A 20,688-nucleotide genomic window follows, 5' to 3' on the forward strand; every position below is an offset into this window, starting at 1 on the left:
GATTTGATTTTAAGAAAACTATGGTGTTGTGCAATCTTATCGATGGGGGATATGACTACTGCTGTGAAGAATGCTGCAGAAATCTCGGACTACAGTAAGGTCAAGCACAGGGCTTCTGAGCTGGAACTAACACAGAGCTGGATAACTTTAGTTATTACTATTGCTGTTATTATTACAGCACAAATGGAATGATTTTATTTGTTGGAAGCTAATATGTTACAACAGTGTAAAGGATGTGAATGATGTTATAGATAATGCAACAGTTCTAGCATTTGTTTTTTTTGGCAGCTATAGTTTCTGAAGGAAAGTCAGTGGATGATAACCACAAAGAGAAGATAGGCAACCCTACAAGGCCTTAAATCAACCTGCAAAAGGTGACATGGCCACAGGTAGTACGCACACATTGTTTGATGTCTGCAGTGCAGACAAGAGAAACCAGAGCACAGAGTCGACTGAAAATGGGGCTGACATCAGTGTTGTACGTGTCTGTAATTTCCTATATGTCAGCATTTCAAGCAGAGTGCTGTGCATTATGTTTAATGTGTGTGCACACAGACCTGAACTGAGCATCAGAAACTATTGGGCAGGAAACAATGACATCAGAGAGAGAGAGAGAGAGAGAGAGAGGAACAGAGTTGGGGGAGGGAAGGCGAGAGTGAAAGTGAGAGAGAAAGACTGTAATCCAGCAGGCTCACTAGGTACAAATGGAAACAGATTCATAAAAGTCAACCCTGCTCTGTTCTCGTCATTCTGACTTGGATGCCAGAGGCCTTGACACACCGGTAGGATGCTGGATATGTGGCTGAGTTCTCTGTTTCACATTATTAATCCTTTAAAGGGTTTCTGAGTGGAATCATGTCAGTTAGGTTGCTCTCAGCTGAAATCACTCCTTCAATAAAACATTGCTAATGTAAGCATGGAAGGGAAAATAGGTTAGGGAAGGGTGATTTTGATTCAGGTCATAAGAAAAGGGGGGAAAAAAGGCTTAGAATTTTTCTTTTCGTCCTGTGTGTGTCTGCTGTGATTCAGCAGATCCACCACATCCCAGTCATCTGGGACTGTGGGACTGGAGCCACAAGTCTGATTAGGCGCAGATGTAGAGCATCCAGTATCAAGATTCCATTGAGGCATCTTTGTTAACTCAGTACAAAAGTCTCTTTCGTTTGATTTACATTTTCAACACACCAGCATGTAAACAAGCCAGTAATTTGCTTATCTTATGAAAGATGAGGGGCCTGCCAATACTGCCGATTCCACCCCACTGAAGCAGCGCTGGGACTTATGAGGCTCACTAAAAACTAAACACTGGAAAGGCAAAATGAATCAAGATCAGGTTTAATTTTAATAGGAGTTCACCGATGTTGTTTTGAAAACTAAAAACACTGACAAGGAATTGGAAAAACAGATCAAACTTCAGCTTATGCAACTGAACAGATTAGTCTTGGCAGACTCGCTCTGTGCGTGAGATTATTTTTGCAGCACCACAATAAATGAAACACCATGTGAGTCATGTAGCTCTATGGCAGCATGTTAAAAGTGTGCACTCTAGTGGCTGAACTGCAGAAAATGTACTGACGCACTGCAGAGTACAGATAAGAACAGAGTTAAAAACCTCTGCAAAAGAGGAAAAAGTTGCAGGAAAAAAAAATAAACACTTCATTAGTTGCTAAAAAATAAATACATTTATTACCTTTTTAATCCATCTGTAAAGTTTCTTTTTAAAAAAAAACAAAAAACCCACCACATACATAAAATGCTCTATCGGACTTAAATATGGCGACTGTGGAAGTCGTTTGAGTACAGTGAAATCACTGTTTAGTAAATACGAACAGCTGATGGACATGGTCAGCAAAAGAAAACCTGGGTAGACCATGACATTTAAACAATGCTCAGTCGGTAGTAAAAAGCCCAACACGTGGGAAGAAAATATCCCCTACACCCTTACACCTCCACCACCACCAGTACTGTAAATGTTAGATATAAAGCAGGATGGCTCCATGCTTTTTCCAACATGTTATCAGTCTTCTGTTGTCCGCTTTTGGTGAGCCTGTGTAATTTGTAGCTTCAATTTCCTGTTCTTGGTTGACAGAAGCAGCCCCCGGTATGGTCTTCTGCTGATGAAGCCCCTCTGCTTCAATGTGCTGCACATTAAGAGTTGCTCTTCTGCATACTTTGGTTGTATCGAGTGGTTATTTCAGTCACTGTTGCCTTCCTCTCAGCTTGAAACACTCTGGCCATTCTTCTCTAACCTCTAGTATCAACAAAGCATTTTCCCTAAGAACACTGCCACTTACTGGATGTTTTCTCTTGTTCAGACCACTCTCTGTAAACTCCAGATAGTTGTGTTGGGAAAATCCCAGCAGTTTCACAAATATTCAGACCAGCCTGTCTGCCACCAACAAACACACCACACTCAAAGACACTTAAACCAGCTTTCTTCCTCATTCTAATGCTCACTTTGAACTTTAGCAGGTTATCTTTACTGAAAGTTAAGCTTTCCACATACTTGATGGCCACCTTTTTATTTAACTTATAAGATTTAAGAGGAAGTTATGATGACTCAATGATTTCCCAGAGAAACAGTTTTTAAACAGCATTTATTTAGCTTTCTCCATACAATACATTTAATGTACAACAGCACATACTGTATTCTCAAATAACTCTCAGTATAAAATAGGGCTTCTACAATCAAGGTACAGTCATAAAATGCTCTGAGGGACATGACGACAGCAACAGTAAAACACCTTCATATAAAGCGCAGGATATTGAGAGAAGTGATTGTATTTGCCAAGCTGCTGCTGTAGGAAGCAGAACTTCAGACCCCACCTCTCAGAGCATCTGACATCCTGCAAGAACCCGTTTTATGTTTCTCTTGGTTCTGGTTTGTCAACTGAAGCGGCTCCAAATGATGATCAAATCATAAGAACATGATCTATTACTGCTGAAAATACAACTTTTGTTAACATGGGAGGATAAAATCAGGCCTTGTTTGGCTATTATATACACATAGGTGATAATACACCAAAGTCAAAGTGCACTCAGCATTATGACTGATGATCAAGCGTATCTTAACAATCATTTATTGAACTGTTTGTGACTGGAGCTGTAAAAACAGGATTGTTTCTGAGTGTTTCCTGACACAAAACACTGAATTACAGCAAAAGTATACCATACTATCACTGAAGCCACAAGAAAGCGATCTTATTTCAACATTATAAGTAAACATCAGCCAATTATAGAATGTCTTTAAAAGGAATTTTATCTGCAGATGTGCATCGGAGTGCGCGTGGGCCTATATAGCGTCGATAAATGTGTCTTTAAATAGAATACACGTAACACTGACCAGCTTTTGTGTTAGTTTGCTATTACGTAGTGCTTCTGGTGGAGGATATACATTACATATCATATCCAATTAGTATGAGAGAAGGCCTAGATACAAGGAAACGTAAAAATAGAGAGAAAGGAGAGATTTGTCTCAAGTCTTGAGGTAAGCAGTGTGTTTCGATATAATGCCCTACAGACAATCATACAGTTACAATCATTAATTCTCTATATACAAACTTCCTGATTTACATACACTGTACTGCTCCTCAGTTTGTAATTGAATAAAACTAAATATGAGACTATGGTGCAAACTTTTTCAAGCGAGGAGGGGAGTCTGACTTCACAAAGCCCGTTTTCATGATGTGGGTGATAATGAACGTTACAATATGGCTATTGAAGATGGCCTGCTTCCTCTTGCATACGTCACACATACTATCAAATATCTACAACAGTGCAAATTTTCCTGATCGATCAAAACACTTGCAAACAATTGGCAAAACTACATCAGCTCACTTTTGAAGTTGTACGGTGGACGAGAAGAATGCAAGTTGGCGATGGACAATTGTCTGAATAGATGCCGACATCGAAAACTCACATGCCTGTGCATTTAACAGTATATATTAATTAATTTGGCATGTTTTAGGGGTAACATTAACTCTGCGTACTGTGTCACACAAATGAATAAAGTCTACCGTGGCACGATGGCTCGAATGAAAGACAAAAGTAAGAGGACAAACCTGCACTCTGCCCCGCATAGCTCTGCTTGGATGTAGGCACCGGGTTTACTATCACCTTCTTAGAAGACAAGTTTTAGCTCAGAAACATATCGAGCCTAGCCCACATCTCTACAAAACACACGCTGTGCCACCTAAATGTGCATCTACTCGAGGAGGCTTCGCAAAAAAAAGGGAAAAAAAAGAAAGAAATGTATGTGCTATAGTAATAACAGTTTGCGCACTCATTAACACTACAGACTGTAACTGAGACGCGACATCAACAAGCTTTTACGAAGAGGAGGAGGCTATAGGATGCTACAGTACTAGTGCTACCTGAACATGCTACAGATTGAGACTACAAAGATGGAGGACTGATTCACATTAGCACAAAGCAGGAACCAGCTTTGCTGAGGAGCTCTACCCATTTCAGCCCACAGAGCTGCTTGCAACCAGCTGTGCCTGGAACCAACATTTGATTATTTAAAAACGCAAACCAAAGGTTGTGTGTGTCTGTGTGTCGTTTGTTTTAGGAGAAATATTGTCTTCACAAATGTTATGAACCATTTTTAAAATGACAGAAGTACCATCTATGCAGCTTGATGGATCAAGTACTTAGTAAAGCTGGCTTATTGTGTGCAGAGGAAAGCACCCCATCTGTAGTCAGTTCCTGTCATATGAAACACACATAGAAACATACTCACACACATTCGCTTGCACAAGTGCACAAACCCTGAAGTTAGGAACGATTTCTATCATCACACGGCACTAGCGTTTTGATAATCTTAGAGTAAGAGCTGGGATTGCATACTGTAGCATACATCTCCTGGGAGAGGCGCCCTTCATCAATATCAGCTCATTTGTTTTTAACCACACATGCATCCACACACAGACACACACTCATACACACTGGAATAAATTTTCAAACTGGTCAAAAAATAAAAAAAAAAAATAAAAAAAATTTACAATCGCATGCTTTTTAACGGAATGTAAGAAAGCTCAAACCAGAGCTTCGGCTACAGCTGGGACCAAGCTGAAGCCAAAGTGTCTCCTTTGCTTTAACCAGGAAAAGCAGCGACTTAAGAATTTTGTTCTGGTGGAATTTCATAGTGTTCAAACCGTTCTCACCATCACCAAGCCATTAGTCTGGTAACAGAATTCTGAAGTGTTTTGACACACAACTGTAACGTTATGATTAAAGGGACAGCTGTCCCTTAATAAAGGACTAATATATAGTTTATCTATATAAATAGATAAACACACACATACACTTTATATGTTTTTATATATTATTTAAAATATATTCCCCCATATTAAGTGGGAGCTCTGGACCTAGTCTATTAGACCTCTGGCAACAGACACCTACTTAAAACTGACTACAACCTCACATTTCGACTGATGTCCAAATGACATATGCCATTCACACCAACAGCAAATGCAAGGTGATCAGACCTTTAAAGTAAGCTGCATTCAAAGCCTACAGTGTAGCTGTGAAACCAGTATCTATTAACATTTTCCATCTTCCTCTTCCCACTCAAACTAATGGAAAACCTGCTATTGTATTCTCTAAAGCAGGGATTCAGACTAGTTCATTTTATCTTGTATTACCATAATTTCAACAGAGCCTTTAACAACATACCAGTCATCGCTGCTCTTCAGTTACATTGCATGTGATGGAGCAGTATTTTGGTGCAAAGAAGAATGCCAAGCCTTTGGGGAAAAAAAAAAAAAGACACTCTCTGCCATGCTTCTCTATAACATTTAGATAACCTGGATAAGAGATCCTTGGAGCAAAATTGTGTATATTTTGTACTTTTAGACAGGTAGACTTCAACCACAATAATTTGGCAGCTATTGATTTGGCTACAAAATCCACAGAAAAGTGCAAATATTCACTTTATTTTGTTTTTGTGACATCTTGAGTTTCTGACCTCTTTATATCTGTTCTATGCACCCATGCTTAATAAATAAGTTAATAACAAAACTCAAACATAACTCTGAAAGATCCCCTAGCATAATCTGATCAAAGTGCAGCACCCCAGCAACAACGGAAGGAGTGGAAGTGTTTGATAAGGTTCAGATAGCAGGTTCTAGATCATGGTCTTGTGGGGCTCTTCTTCTAGCTCCGAGTAAGCCACTCGCACATAAAGTAATAGATAGACTCACACACACAGAAACACTCGCATAGAGTCTAGCTTAGATCAGTCTGGCCTCTCCCTCCATGTCTGGCGGTAGATCACACACTCCTGTGAAGTGCATCTCCTTTCCCTTGCGTGCCTGTGCAGTGCCAGCTTTGGCCCCTCGCTCCCCCAGGCTGGGAGAAGGCTGTTGAGCCACAGGGTCTGGTGACGTCCCACGGGGGATTCCACCTGCCCGCCTCTCTTTCAGGAAGACCTCTAGCCGGCGCAGCATCTGCTTGGGGTTCTTTTTGGCAAACAGCTCCACCTCTGAAGGTTACGAAATACAGAAAATGTGAGATTTGCGGAGGAATGGTAATATGTGTTTTTTCCAGTGTGGAATTCAATGGATAGACCCCTAACTTAGACTAAAGGAAGACTCTTGACATTTGGGAAATCCCATATTTGCTTAGATGCTGAGTGTTGCTTTCAAACAATGATACCAATCACATATTTGTCTCTAAATATGAAGCCAAAAGCTGCAGCTTAGGTAAGAGGAAAACTATCAACGGTGTGTGAAACAGTTCACTAACCAATAACCAATTATTGAAAAAGTTCAATAATCTCATCTGTGTTAAGGATATGAAAACAGAAATGTAAAAATCACAGGTTGCCATCTGACAAAAGGCTTTGTAACAGGCTGACCTTGGACCTGTATTTTTTTTTTTTTTTTTACTTTGCCCTTTAAAGCAGATTAATTTTCTGAGGTTTCCAGTCTTTGTGCCAATTGGCTTCTGACTGCAGCATCACAAGTAAGAGGTAGCATTAGCGTGATTATAAGCACAACCTTTCAGAACAAAGCCAGAGTCAGCGATGGTCTTCTGCTGGGTCTTCCACAGTTGATAAAGGTGCAGATACGTGGCAACGTAGAATTCGTTCAGCACGCCGACCACTTGCTGACGACGATTACACTCCCTGGTATGAACAAAACACAAAGGACAGAGGGTGTCGTGACACCCATCAAACACACTTCTGAAAATGGGATAATTAAAAAAACAAAACAAAACAAATATGAGTCTCACTTGGACAAGGCCTCCTCTCTTAGTACTTGCAGAGCGATGCGGGTCATGTTGATTGACATCACACTAAATGGAAAGTTCTAAAACAGACAAAAACACAATGAATTATTGTTAAAGCAGTAAGGGACAATCATTAAATCAAATGAACACATTTTCCCACTTTGGCTTGAACAAGCTGCCTTGTGAGAGTAAATTTTACTGCCAGGTAACACCTGTGTCGGGTGTTGTGATAATTTGTAGATGTCTCTAGCCAAGGGTAGAGTCTCTGGGTCCATCACAAAATATAGAGTATGCATCAGTCCCAGGAATCCAGTGCCACGTAGGTCAGTGGCAGGGTCTGTACCTGCAGTAAAGAAAGTAAATAAAGGCAAAGCAGCATGATGTTAGCACAGGAGTGATGTCATATTATTAATTATGAATTGAGAACTACCTTTTTACAACAAAATAGAGAGTGTCTTACCCTGAAAGCCAATGTTTTCCCAGTGTACGCCATACCGTGGACAGTCCAACTTGCTGCCAATCAGCTTCTTATAAATGGTCTGGAGGACACGCATGTGGACCATTTGGCTGTTGTCAACAGGGCCTGTGTAAAGAAACACACATGTGCAAAAGACCCAATTTTTGTTTTTGGAAACACTTAAGGAGTTTTAACTACTTGTGTGATGTTTAGACCAAACAGACCCTTCTAACACACACTCACACTGTGCAATGGCAAAGACGAGATCTCTCTCCTCCAGGAGCTCCCTGTGAAGTCGCGGAGGTCCAAAGAGGAAGTGTGTGATCGCAGCCAGACCAGTCCTGCGAATGGTTGGCTGGATGTTCTTCTGCAGGTGGACATTGAGGAAAAATTTGAAAAAGTGTACTCATTAAAACAATGTATTTATTTGTTTTCAAATGCATCATCATTCTCATACTTTATATTTTTCTATTTACTACACTTAAGACTAGTGATTTTTATGAATAAGATCTAATTCAGATTTCCTCTGTTTGTCATTCTACTTTCTTTGCAGTTTTGTTTTTAGCATTCCTTACCAGCAAATCCCCAAGGTCTGTGGTCTGAAAGTACTGCAGGGCTTCATTGAAGGGGATAAGTGGGGTTGGGTTAAAGTCCTCAGTGAGAGCTGGGAGATCAATATTACAGTTATATTATTATACCATCAACTAACAGACCAAAAATAAGCAAAGTCATTATCATTCTCCTACAAACGGCAAGATTTATCTGACCTGGCTGGGTGTGCTCTAGAGCCTCCCACTCCTGCCTGGCCTTTTCCAACTCCACATTTTCCTTATCATCTGTAAACAAAACAAAGTTGAAGAAAGAAAACGTGCCAATTCAACAAACAGCTTCATTTGGTTCACAGCTTTAACTTAGCACTCCAACAGGGTGAGCTATTTTGCTATGGTGACGTCCACCCAGTCAATCCCCTGTCATGAATCCTTCTTGTCTAACAGACCTGCACCCTCCAGGGTGCGTCCTGTGCTTCCTAAACCCAGGCAACCATAACTCCTGGGTCAGGTGTTACCTGCAATAATTGCTCTGTATCTAGGACGCACACGCGCGCGCGCACGCGCACACACACACACACACACACGAGAAGAGGATGTGAGACAAAAATCAAGGTTGTTCATGTTACCTTCAGGCTTGGGCTGGTCTCCAGCTGCCAGGGTTTGCAGAAGACCATTCTGTTTTAATGCTGAAATCTGGAAAATAAAATATTTGGAGACATTAAATTCAAGGAAGTGGCGTGCTGTTTGAAGTCAGACAGTAACAATAGGCTTTAATTACCGGCAGAGATCTGAGTGGTGCGCTGCCATTGGTGTGGTCTTTGACATTATGACCAATAACCAGTCCATTCATGATCTATAAAGCAAAAAAAAAAAAAGAAGACAATATGTAGATTTTTTTAAAAGGACACAACACAAGCAAAATCTAATGAGAATGAATCAATGAGAAGTGATTTTTAAGTGTACTCACAGGCTTATGATTGGAGTGTCCATTGGTTATCTCCTCTAATGGTTTACATTCATGAGACAAACCATTTAGACCCTAACAGCAGAGCAGCAGCAGCATAGAACAGGTGCATCAGAAAAACACAATGTAAAAACAGTGCAGCATTCACCCCCTCCATGACAGAGCAACACATTATTACTGGAGGCCATATGCAATTCCTGAAAACTAATACACATATGATTAAAAAAAAATTTAAACAGTGAAATATTTAGTATAATAGGCCAAATTAAATAACAGGTATCCTTTTGAAAGTGGCCTGCTTGGAAACATGCCACTTTTACTGGGATGCTTCTTGTGTGAGGCACACTTATGCTTAAAAACTATGAAAATAATTTAAGGGTGCACATCCACTGGGGAAAATGGCAATAACCTGACTTATGTTGCACCGAAATTGCAAACACACTTACTGATCCAACTGTTTACAAATGAAACTGTACACAAGGACAGCAAAGAGGCCAGGGAGTTAGAGGTAATGTTTTGGCTAGGAAACCAAGCTGGGGATAAAGGAAATGCGCTGTCAGCTGCCACTGATAACAGAAAGGACCTTGACCTTAGACCTTAGGTTAAACACATAAGACATAAGGACTTAAAGCACATCATGTGACATTAAACAAAAGTGCAGGGCAGGAAGGGAAAAATGATTCCTCTGAGAACAATAAAAATCTCCGTAGCAACAATGGTCAGACGGCAGTACTTCTGTTTTGTTGACCAACACGGCAGGTGCTGCTTTCGGTTTTAATGGTTTTAAGTTCCTGTAAATCTAAACACTGGAATGAGATTAAAACAAAGGTCAAATAAGGTTACCTCAATGCGGGAGGCGACATCAATGTCTTCTTCCATTGCATGTGAGCGCGTTGTCTGCTGAACTTGTTTCTGATCCTGGCCTCTAAAGACTTCTGAAGTCATAAACTGAGATTGGCTGATGAGTTGATGCAAGGGCCACCATGGCTTCAGCTGCACACACTTGTAGCTACTGCAAGTATCTATGCGTTTATCATTTTCCCCTCATATATGTAGACAACACGACATCCACAGTCACCTGGTCGATTTTAGAAAGGTGTCGCCGGCAGGAAAAAAAAGTGTTGTTTGAACATCATATTCACGCAAGAGCAATAGTTGTGTGGTTTTCGATGCCAGTCTAACCACGAGTATGGATGCTGACAGGAATCTACAGATATCAGTCCACGAGAGCTGACTGGAGGAAATGGCTACCCATCAATACACAAGTTGCCTGGAAACCTGCCTCTTTTCTCTCCACCACTGACCAGCCCTGCTCTCTTTAGCCCCTCCAGAGGTGCCCGAAACCTGAATAATGACATTCCTGTTCAGGGCTGGGCTCTCCCTGTCCAAGACACTTCATCACTTTGGCACTTAAGATAAATCCAAAGTATCCCAGGCAGTATTCACAAGCACCGAAGCAGCCCTACGTCTCTGGCCTCACGTGAAATGGCATCGAACATCCGAACTCCAGCTGTGCAACGAGATGTGGGGTCATGAAGAGTTGTTGTATGGCAGGAGACACTGTGTGAAAGGCAGTGGTTTAAAAACGCAAAGTTAATAAATGGCTACACAAAAGTAACAGAAAAACCAACCAACAGGCGACAAAGACACAGAATTATGGGTTCTTCCCAGCACGTTTGGCTCATCATATCAAAAACAATAAAACAAGCAAAGGTTCATCACGTATCCTTTAAGTCACAATACATCACAACACCTGGAACAAAAATAGTTCACTTATGCGTTTACCTGTTAGGATGGGCCAAATTATTTTGCTGTGAAAAAAAAAAATCTAATACCTGAACTGAAGACCCTGTTTCTTCCAATGTTGTCTCTGTGTGGGAGGGTCAGAGTATATTGCGTGGTGTAAAATAAATACCTCCTCCCAAGCACTGGTTTTCATACTTATATCTCAAGAATATTTTCAATGCATGACTTTAACTACTCTTTTCTTTTTTCCTTCTTTCTTTTTGTTTACTTTTTTACAGCGTAATATTGCTACTTTTACTAAAGCAAAAGCTCTGCACACTTTCCCATCCGTTTAAAAAAAAAAAAAAAAAAAAAAAAAAAAATCACAGCAATTTTAAAATAAAAGGATAGCACTACAGAAATCAAACACACAGCCGCGACAAAAAAACAACAACAACAAAAAACTAGCGAATAAGTTCAGCTTAGTGAGGTGACAGCTGCCTACAGTAACGCTCCGCCGCTCTGACAGCTACCATTATCTGTAGCAACCGAAAAGCTAGCATTATGTCAGCTAGCAACCCCGCAGGCACAAAGACGCAGCTACAGCTTCACCTCAAACGGAGAATGCCACGGCGCATATACTGCATGCAAGTCCGCCGAAATTTACGGCAAACACCACAACATTTTAATTCGTATATAAAACAATCACCTGCATTTAAGGACTCCAGTCCTAGTTAGGTTTTGACACACGAAAAGCCAGCTGCCAGGCTAACTAACGGGCTAGCAGTAGCTCTGCTGAACTGTAACAGGGATGGAGGGGGGGGTCTGTCCCCAAATCCAACAGCAACACGAGAATAAATCTGCTTTTGTCTCCAAGTTCCGGCAAATGCAGCAGAAACATTGCGTCCCGCGGCCTGTCTGAAAATATTACGTGATATGAAGCATTTTAAAAGTACCTCAGTTTATGATTGTTTCTCCCTCCAATCTCAGCTTCCCTTCCCCCTGTTGTGTCGAAAAGTGATTGTCTGCCAGAAAGTGATTGCCGTCCGCGGGAGCGCGCGCAGCTGCTTAAAGCTGCAGCGCCCGGATTACTTGCGTTGCCAGCTACTTCCGTGCAACTGATATAACGTGGGGGAAAAAACCCCAAACACATTTATGCCTTTGTTATTAGGCAAAGGTATGCATTTATGGAGCTTTAACGTTTCTTGTAACCGAATTATGACGCTTATCAGAAGGTTGCTTTCAGTGTGTAGCGCAGTCACGAATGACTACACGCATCACGATGGAATAATTAATGCCTACAGGTTTAGTATGTCTACTCTCGTTGTTCATATTTGTTATAAGACTGTCGAATAGTAGTTAAAACAATAAAGACCTATTGTGCCAGTATCACCATGACTCTTTCTTGTTTGTTCAGAATAACGACTGAGAACATGGCATTTTAGCGCTACCAAAAAGTGATTGTGGCCTATAACTTGTCACTGAAACAATATTTCGGCTTCAAACTTGTTGGATATATTCCAGAAGGGTTACATGTGATATATTATATCCCAAAAACTCTCCAAGAACTGCTGAATAACTTGTACAGGAACAATAAAACTGATAATATGCAATTTCCAACCTGCCAAAAAGTGATTGTGGTCTATAACTTGTCACTGAAACAATATTTCTGCTTCAAACTTGGCGTATGTCATTCAGAAGGCTCATATGTCAAATATTACATCTCAAACAGTCTCTTAGAACTGCTGGATAACCTGTAAAGGAACATTAACATTGATAATATGCCATTTTCAGCCTGCCAAAAAGCGATTGTGGCCTATATTTTGTCACTGAAACAATGTTTCTGCTTCAAACTTGGTGGATGTCATCCAAAAGGGTTATTAATTGAAACGAAAACCAAAAACAAATAACAATTACATCCAAGTAAAGAAGAAACCACCAGTTAAAATAAACTAACAAATAGACCAGAAACAGGGGGTATAGCGGAAGCTCAACACCAGTAAACCATGGAACAACATATATATTAATTCTTTGCATACAGTAACTATGCTAACATGTTAGGAACCACAAAATAATTGAATAATCCTACAAACAAATTGCAATCAAAGCTGAACTCTAATGTTGTGAACAACACAGAAACACACACAGCAACACGAACATAAATTAATTTATTAATAAACAAATAAACAACCAATAAATGTCTCCTATAATATTTATTGGTTGTTTATTTGTTTATTAATTCATTAATTTATGTTCGTGTTGCTGTGTGTGTTTTTGGTTTTCGTTTCAATTAATAAGTGCTGTATTGGAATGACATTTTTATTACCGTTTGTTTTGTCTTTCCTATTACTTGGTATTCCTAATGTGTTTAAGCAGATCTCCTCCCACCTGTTTCCATTTGGCCATTATCCTTTTTTTGTATTATTTTTGAATTACAACATTTTTGAAATTTGACGTTTTATGCACAGGTTGAAAATGACATATTATCGGTATTAATGTTCTTTTAAAAGTTTTTCAGCAGTTCTTGGAGAGTGTTTGGGATATAATATGTCACATGTAACCCTTCTGGATGATATCCAACAATTTTGAAGCAGAAACATTTTTTCAGTGACAAGATATAGGTGGTAATCACTTTTTGGCAGGCTTAAAATGGCATATTATCAATGTTAATGTTCCTTTAAAAGTTATTCAGCATTTCTTAGAGACTGTTTGGGATATGATGTGCCACATATGATCCTTTTGGATGATACCCAACAAGTTTGAAGCAGAAATATTGTTTCAGTGACAAGATATAGGCCACAATCACTTTTTGGCAGGTTGAAAATTGCATATTGTCAGTTTTATTGTTCCTTAATGGTAATTTAGCAGTTCTGAGGGACTGTTTGAGATGTAATATTTGACATATGACCCTTCTGAATGACATCCACCAAGTTTGAAGCAGAAATAGTATTTCAGTGACAAGATATAGTCCACAATCACTTTTTGGCAGCTTGAAAATGGCGTATTAATGGTCCTTTAATAGTTATTCAACAGTCCTTAGAGACTGTTTGAGATATAATGTGTCACATGTAACCCTTTTGGATAACATCCACCAAGTTTGAAGAAAAAATAGTATGTCAGTGACAAGTTATAGTCCACAATCACTTTTTGGCAGGTTGAAAATGACATATTATCGGTATTAATGTTATTTTAAAAGTTTTTCAGCAGTTCTTGGAGAGTGTTTGAGATATAACATGTCACATAGGACCCTTCTGAAAGACATCCACCAAGTTTGAAGCAGAAACATTGTTTCAGTGACAAGTTATAGACCACAATCGCTTTTTGGCAGGTTGGAAATTGCATATTATCAGTTTTATTGTTCCTGTACAAGTTATTCAGCAGTTCTTGGAGAGTTTTTGGGATATAATATATCACATGTAACCCTTCTGGAATATATCCAACAAGTTTGAAGCCGAAATATTGTTTCAGTGACAAGTTATAGGCCACAATCACTTTTTGGTAGCGCTAAAATGCCATGTTCTCAGTCGTTATTCTGAACAAACAAGAAAGAGTCATGGTGATACTGGCACAATAGGTCTTTATTGTTTTAACTACTATTCGACAGTCTTATAACAAATATGAACAACGAGAGTAGACATACTAAACCTGTAGGCATTAATTATTCCATCGTGATGCGTGTAGTCATTCGTGACTGCGCTACACACTGAAAGCAACCTTCTGATAAGCGTCATAATTCGGTTACAAGAAACGTTAAAGCTCCATAAATGCATACCTTTGCCTAATAACAAAGGCATAAATGTGTTTGGGTTTTTTTCCCCCACGTTATATCAGTTGCACGGAAGTAGCTGGCAACGCAAGTAATCCGGGCGCTGCAGCTTTAAGCAGCTGCGCGCGCTCCCGCGGACGGCAATCACTATCTGGCAGACAATCACTTTTGGGCACAACACCGGTAATTTCGAGTGCATCTTGGGAATTGTGGTTTCCTGTCCGACTCTATCTTCATTACGTCATCGCATTCTCGAGCTCAGGTATACAGGAGCTGTGGGACATCGAGACGCCTTCCGTTACCTTTGATTCTCGCTCCTTTTTCTTGCTCAATATGTAGTAAAAAATAAAAAATAAAAATCTATTCCGAAAAGAAATAAAAAGGAAAAACGAAAACAGAAATAATAAAATAAGGTTCTGAAAATTCTAATTTACTTTTGACTTGGCACTTTCTCCCTTTCTATAAGATGAAAGAATGCGCCTAAAATTCAGACTTCAATTTAGACCACACGAGGGCACACAGATGGAAATGGGTTTGAAAAAAAAAATCAAGGCTGTCAGTGCCAAGGAGATATTTTTTTCTTTTTTTAGTCTTCCTGGTTACACAGCTTATCTGCACTGGATAATTTCCTCTTTCCTATCCAAGAATCCAAGAATTTTTTCTTTTTAGTGAAAGACTATCTCTAAATGGCTACAACTCACATTACATCTACTTACCCCCGGAACATTTGGTATGCGGTAAACAAGCTGCACTTGGGGATGCTATGCTTTAAAAATTTAAGTGCATGCAGTTATATGCAACCAAACTGGACCCCCGGATTTCTCAAAAAGCCCTATGGGGGAATTTGAAAATGGCTCCCATTTGACCTCACACTCTAAACTAAGGCTTTAGTGGCATGACATAACCGCATCATCCCGAGTAGTACAGGTTAATATATTTTTTATTAGAAATGGGAAGTCAGACCTATACTCTGCAATTAAACTAATCCAGGTCCCTGCTATCTGCCCTGCCAAGAAAATGAGCAGTTACAAAACATTTTGGATCAACTAAAACTACACAGAATAGGCAAAATGTTACACAACTGGCAGTAATGGAGGAGAGATTTCCTGTTTGGGCTGAAATCCACTGTTACTTGATCTTGGGGAATGTGCTGCTGGCTCGCATAGGACTGCTAGCTGCTGGACTCCTTACATTTCGGAGTGGCCAAACACCTGCTCGTTCTGGCAAACGCTCAGCCTGAAAACTCATCAAGGGATAGGAAGACATTTTTCATGAGCTACATTCATCACGGGTTTAAAAAGAGCCTCTAAATCCATCCATCGCCTCCCCGTCAAAGAGGAATAATTCTTATCATTATTGCTGTGCTATTTAAAAGAGGAGTTTTGGTTTCATGTTGAGCTTGGTGTTTTACTTGTGTGTGTTTTTTCCGTTACTGGGATTTGAATTTCTGTCATTTTTTAAAAATCTCTGTGATCAAATAAAAAAGTCAAGCAAATGGCACTTAAAGTGTTTAATGTTATCTGTTTTTTCCCAACAGGAAAGAGCAGAGAAATCATTCATCAACAGCATAATAAAAAGCACAAAAACACACACCCTAATGATTCTACTGTCATTTATTCAACACCGCTTTATGTTACAATAGCTCATAGCCAAATACATCTGCAAAATATCAATAAATAAAACAATGAAATAACAGTGCAATTTCGCAGAAGAGGTAGGGGCAATAAATGACTGTTTTCTGCCAAAGTGGGATGATGATGATGATGTATGAATATGTCAGAAAGCATACACTGACTTTTGCAGAAGGTCTTACCAGGACGGTGAGTCATTGAGGCCAGTGAAATTGTGACATGATTATTATTCTTCTATTTCCTTTTACAGTTTTAAATTGTTTTAATATTCATTTTTTACATGCTTGCTGATGAGTACCTGAATCAGACTTAAAACATTCTGTTCAAGGGGAAATGACTAAATCGTGTTTTCCCAAAAGAGAATTCCAATCTCTGTGACTTTTCAAATTTAACAGATAAATTCTCCAAGCTTGGCCTGATCAAATTTAGAAAAGAAAACAACAAGGAGTGAACAACACCAGAGCCACAGGTGAAAGGTCCAACCCAGACTCTTAAGATCAGTAATCCACAAACCCAACATTGCAGTTTATAGTGGTGTGGTGCTGGATATACATTTTAAATGGCATTCAGTTTCTCTTCACTTTGCAGTTTAGTGTTCACTTTGTGATCAGAACTCTTAAAGGTGTTATTATGTGCTCTAAAAACCCCACAATTTTATTATATGACTGTCGCCTGCCTTTAATCAGTAGCATTATATTTACAGGGCACTTGTTTGAGACTGAATCTCTCTGAAGGATTTTAGCCTAGTTGTTTTAAAACACCCAAAAAGGGACCTGAGACACTAAAAGCCAAAGGCGATTCCTAACCTGGTTAAAAACAATGAAAGCACACAGTCTGTAAGACTGGTGTTAGAGACAATCATGGCAGATTTTCTATTTTTTAGGGAAAGAAAAACACACATTTACCGACTGCAGCAGTTTAAGCAGATAAATATGAGTTTTGTTTTGGGTTTTTTCTTTTGTAAATGAGCAGAGGCTACTTTTCTGCCACGTCTCTGGTGCCAAAGCTCAATAGACATCCAGTGTCACCAGGTAGGAGACATCTCCACGGAAACATTGTTAGCCATCCTTTTCCTGAGGTGGCTGGCAAAGTCCACCTGCGTCTGAGCGAGCACTTTGTTTATGATTGTCTTTGGGATCCAGCCCTGCCAGTAACAGAGACAAAACCAGTGTCAGTTTGAATCAAATGACGCTTTTACACAAATCTAATACCAGTGAAAGGGAAGATGCAAACTTGATCATTCATACCTTTAGATCTATACTTAGTAACCAGGTGAATTTGGTCTTATTTGGGTCTTCAGCGCAGGGCTTCATAACTATGCAGGTTGGCCCGTTTTCCGCTCTGAGAAATGTAATGATTAACAGACAGTGTCACTTTAAAATAATCTGCACGCAAACAGTCTGTGCATCCATAAAGTAATGCCCCCATTGCTTACCTGACAACACCCCTCTGCTCAGGCATCTTTGGGTGCTGAGTGGACATTCCTGCCAGGAAGCAGGTGGAGCCTCGCCGCTTGGCACATCGGACACTGACAAAGTCCCTGGGTCCCACCACATTGCCGGGGGTCTCTGCGGATACCTCATGGGTGATCATCGTGTCCTGGCCGATCTTTTGGAGAATCTGGAGAATTCCAAAGTAAAGCATCATTAATTAACATTTCTGGATATATTTGTGTAACATGTTGTAAGTGTACGCTTTTAAAATAACAGAATAAAAGAAGCAATAACCATTAATTTTTCAACTTTCTTACTTTGACTTCTTTCACATTTGGGTTCCACTCCCCCATTTGCTCCATATTTCCAACTAGCTCTTTGTAAAGATCATCAGGATGTTGCTCCAGCATCACTTCTAGCTTGAACACCTTCCCGACATGAGGTAGCACTTTGCTCAGGACCTTGTCTCCATTCGCCTGCAGAAGAGAGGGAATGGGGACGAGAAGTGTTAAAATGTGAAGTTTCATAGCGGAGCTAATACAAAAACACTTGACTTTGATGCCAATAATGTATGCACGCACAGCAACAGTTTCAGTGGTCCAGCCGTCCTGCTCGCTGAGGATTCTGATGGCCTTTTGCAGTGCATCTTCACCTTGTTTCAAATAAGACATCTCCTCCTCATTGTAACCCTCTTCTTTAATCTGAGAACCTTAAAACCAAATTTCAATTATCTGAATTATACCTGTTTATGTCTTATTCTATGATTAAAAAAATCTGATCATGCATGACCTTTTTTTTCGCATTACAGTGACTGAAACAATCACAACAACTCACTGAGAAGAGAGTTTCGACGGTGGACTTGGCTGATCCAGTTACTGGGGCCTGGACCTGCCAGCTTGTACAGCTCATGATGAATGGCTACCATGGCATTCTTCCTCAAACCTGGAAAGCGCAGACAGAAAATACTCCGTCACTGTACCAGAACTTCCAGAAGGATTATCGAACAACATCTGTCTTCATTTTTTCTTTACTTATCAGGCTGGCATGTAGACTGCAACTTGGAATTTGTGGATGAATTTGTGGATTCGTTCACTCACCTGTCATATTCCTCATGTGCCGATAGGAGATGCCAGCACACAGTTTAAAAGTAGCAGGCAGCATTTTCAGTTTCGAAGAGCGATGAGAAAAAACTGTGTGAAGGCAAGAAGATTGCAGAGATTCAAACTCTCTCTGAGCTGTGAATGTTTTAAATGGCCCAGCTCCTGGGTCCATATATATAGGAGCACTGCCCACAAGGCCGCCTTGCTATCACTGTGCAGATAAACACACACACATTTCACTGTACAAATGGCCATGCCACCAAGGTTGCATCGCGCACGCAACAAGAATGCCCCACACTCTCACAAACACTCTGTGGGATTGTGTCCAGCATCCAGGCCTCCTCCTCGCTCACTTAAGCAGACACAGACATTAGTATATCAGTGGGTGACACTGGGAAAAAACAGCCTTTCGTCAGCAATGAAAACACCCAAAAGAGAGGTCAGTGCGAGAGACCCTGAGTGACTCATGCATCCCTTCATGGCCCATTACATGCTAAACACTCTCTGGAATTTGAGGGCAAAAATTTTCCATTCAGTTAGGCTTGTTTCTTCTCCCAGTATGACTGAACCCTGAATGGTACTTGGAAATATAAATGAGTGAAATGATCAGACATTAACTTTAATGTTGTGCTTGGAGACTTTGGGCTCCCTTTAACAAAAACAACAGCAAAATGTGTTTGAAGATGGCTTTAAATGGACAATGTTCGTAAGACATCTGCTGTAAAGGGTTTTGCTCGTGTTTTTAAGTCTCAGAGACCTTAACTGCAAAGGTTTCAGCTATGGATAAATAGGGTGGATTTTCATAAACTATCTCAGTGGCTATTTCTGAGAATCTTTTTAAGGTTTTTAGGATTTATTGTTGTATATTTTTTTCTACAGAAAATTTTTAGACCACATTTAGCTATGTCACCATGTGGGGCAGCATTGTTCCTTATCAGTGAGCAAATAAAAGGAAGATGCACAGGCCACGGCCCTGTGTTTCTTCACACTCTACATTACATATTAAATGATTTCCCTTTGGGAATTTTTATTTACGTTAGGGCAAAAGATAAAAAAAAAAAAAAAACTTTTAAGAACAAAAATGGTTGATTTTGCAACAATATGTGTAAAAAGCAAGCATTAAAACCACATCTATGCACTGAGCTGTAGTTATCCAGAGCAAAAAGTAACCCTGAGGTCGAAGGAAGTACGTAACTGTGGGTGATTCTGACAAAAATGCATATTCTGAGTGTTTTGACTGTGAAGAAACAGGGAGAGTGTCAAAATGTTTTGTTTTGTTCAAGTGCAAACTGACAGGAAGTATGAATAACAATTTGCTGCTGAGAACTGAACATCCTTAAACATCTTTTTTACATTTACAGTATTTATCACGGCCGATATTCTGACAACAGCTCATACAAAACAGATGTACAGAAGCGTTCCTTATACTAGGAAAACTGACTTTGTATAACATACTTTAGGATTAAACAATAATAAGAGAGCAATAAAATTTTAATGCAAGCAACCAAACTTCACTATGAATCTTTTGCCGCCTGCCCATTACATCACACTTTTCTTGAAAGTTCTTCCTGAAGGCTTGGTTAATCATCAGATGCTGCACCACCATCTGTGAAAAACATATTTTATCAAACTGCTCACGTGTTTCGTGAACCTTGCTTGCTTCTTCCAAGAAAAACCCTGGCTATCTAACAGAAATATTGCCTCAGTGGGCCCTGCACGTCAAGCATGCGCTCAGAGTCAGGGGAACAGTCAAGTGAGTTGCAGGTCATCTGATTAGTGAACAGGAACGCATGCAGAAAAAAACCCCTAAAAAATCACCACTATCAAA

At 39.9% G+C, this 20,688-nt stretch overlaps 2 protein-coding genes across 3 annotated transcripts; both read right to left on the reverse strand.

Annotated features, from left to right (window-relative positions):
- Positions 1–2,578: 2,578 nt before the first annotated feature.
- On the reverse strand, positions 2,579–12,032 carry elmod3 (ELMO/CED-12 domain containing 3). Of its 2 annotated transcripts, none has more exons than XM_085474920.1 (13): positions 11,887–12,032; positions 10,049–10,765; positions 9,209–9,280; positions 9,020–9,094; positions 8,868–8,934; positions 8,458–8,526; positions 8,266–8,354; positions 7,934–8,057; positions 7,694–7,816; positions 7,446–7,576; positions 7,237–7,313; positions 7,002–7,129; positions 2,579–6,484 (listed from the first exon to the last, which is right to left on the reverse strand). In XM_085474920.1, exons 2-13 carry the CDS (start codon positions 10,148–10,150, stop codon positions 6,234–6,236), a joined length of 1,308 nt encoding a protein of 435 aa, XP_085331046.1. In that variant the 5' UTR covers positions 10,151–10,765; positions 11,887–12,032; the 3' UTR covers positions 2,579–6,233. The 2 variants fall into 2 exon arrangements, with proteins under 2 accessions (XP_085331046.1, XP_085331047.1); XM_085474921.1 differs by lacking the exon at positions 11,887–12,032 and adding an exon at positions 11,640–11,870.
- A 4,259-nt stretch (positions 12,033–16,291) lies between these two features.
- On the reverse strand, positions 16,292–19,278 carry star (steroidogenic acute regulatory protein). Its single transcript, XM_085474922.1, has 7 exons — positions 18,858–19,278; positions 18,595–18,702; positions 18,342–18,469; positions 18,078–18,236; positions 17,763–17,947; positions 17,575–17,668; positions 16,292–17,471 (listed from the first exon to the last, which is right to left on the reverse strand). Exons 1-7 carry the CDS (start codon positions 19,030–19,032, stop codon positions 17,352–17,354), a joined length of 969 nt encoding a protein of 322 aa, XP_085331048.1. The 5' UTR covers positions 19,033–19,278; the 3' UTR covers positions 16,292–17,351.
- Between the last annotated feature and the right edge of the window lie 1,410 nt (positions 19,279–20,688).

This window comes from Copadichromis virginalis, linkage group LG12 (assembly GCF_057382275.1).
Source record: "Copadichromis virginalis isolate Kocher_CV1m ecotype Utaka linkage group LG12, C_Virginalis_male_GT1.1, whole genome shotgun sequence".
NCBI classification, from domain to species: Eukaryota; Metazoa; Chordata; class Actinopteri; order Cichliformes; family Cichlidae; genus Copadichromis; species Copadichromis virginalis.

Excerpts from the sequence above, each read along its gene's own strand:
- elmod3 (XM_085474920.1), bottom strand. The coding sequence starts at position 10,150 with ATGACTTCAGAAGTCTTTAGAGGCCAGGATCAGAAACAAGTTCAGCAG. Across the intron at positions 8,058-8,265 it reads CAGACCTTGGGGATTTGCTG|AAGAACATCCAGCCAACCAT; the intron begins GTAAGGAATGCT and ends GTCCACCTGCAG. Across the intron at positions 7,130-7,236 it reads AGAGAGGAGGCCTTGTCCAA|GGAGTGTAATCGTCGTCAGC; the intron begins GTGAGACTCATA and ends TGTTCATACCAG.
- star (XM_085474922.1), bottom strand. The coding sequence starts at position 19,032 with ATGGACCCAGGAGCTGGGCCATTTAAAACATTCACAGCTCAGAGAGAG. Across the intron at positions 18,237-18,341 it reads GGACCACTGAAACTGTTGCT|GCGAATGGAGACAAGGTCCT; the intron begins GTGCGTGCATAC and ends TCTCTTCTGCAG. Across the intron at positions 17,472-17,574 it reads TACTAAGTATAGATCTAAAG|GGCTGGATCCCAAAGACAAT; the intron begins GTATGAATGATC and ends TGTTACTGGCAG.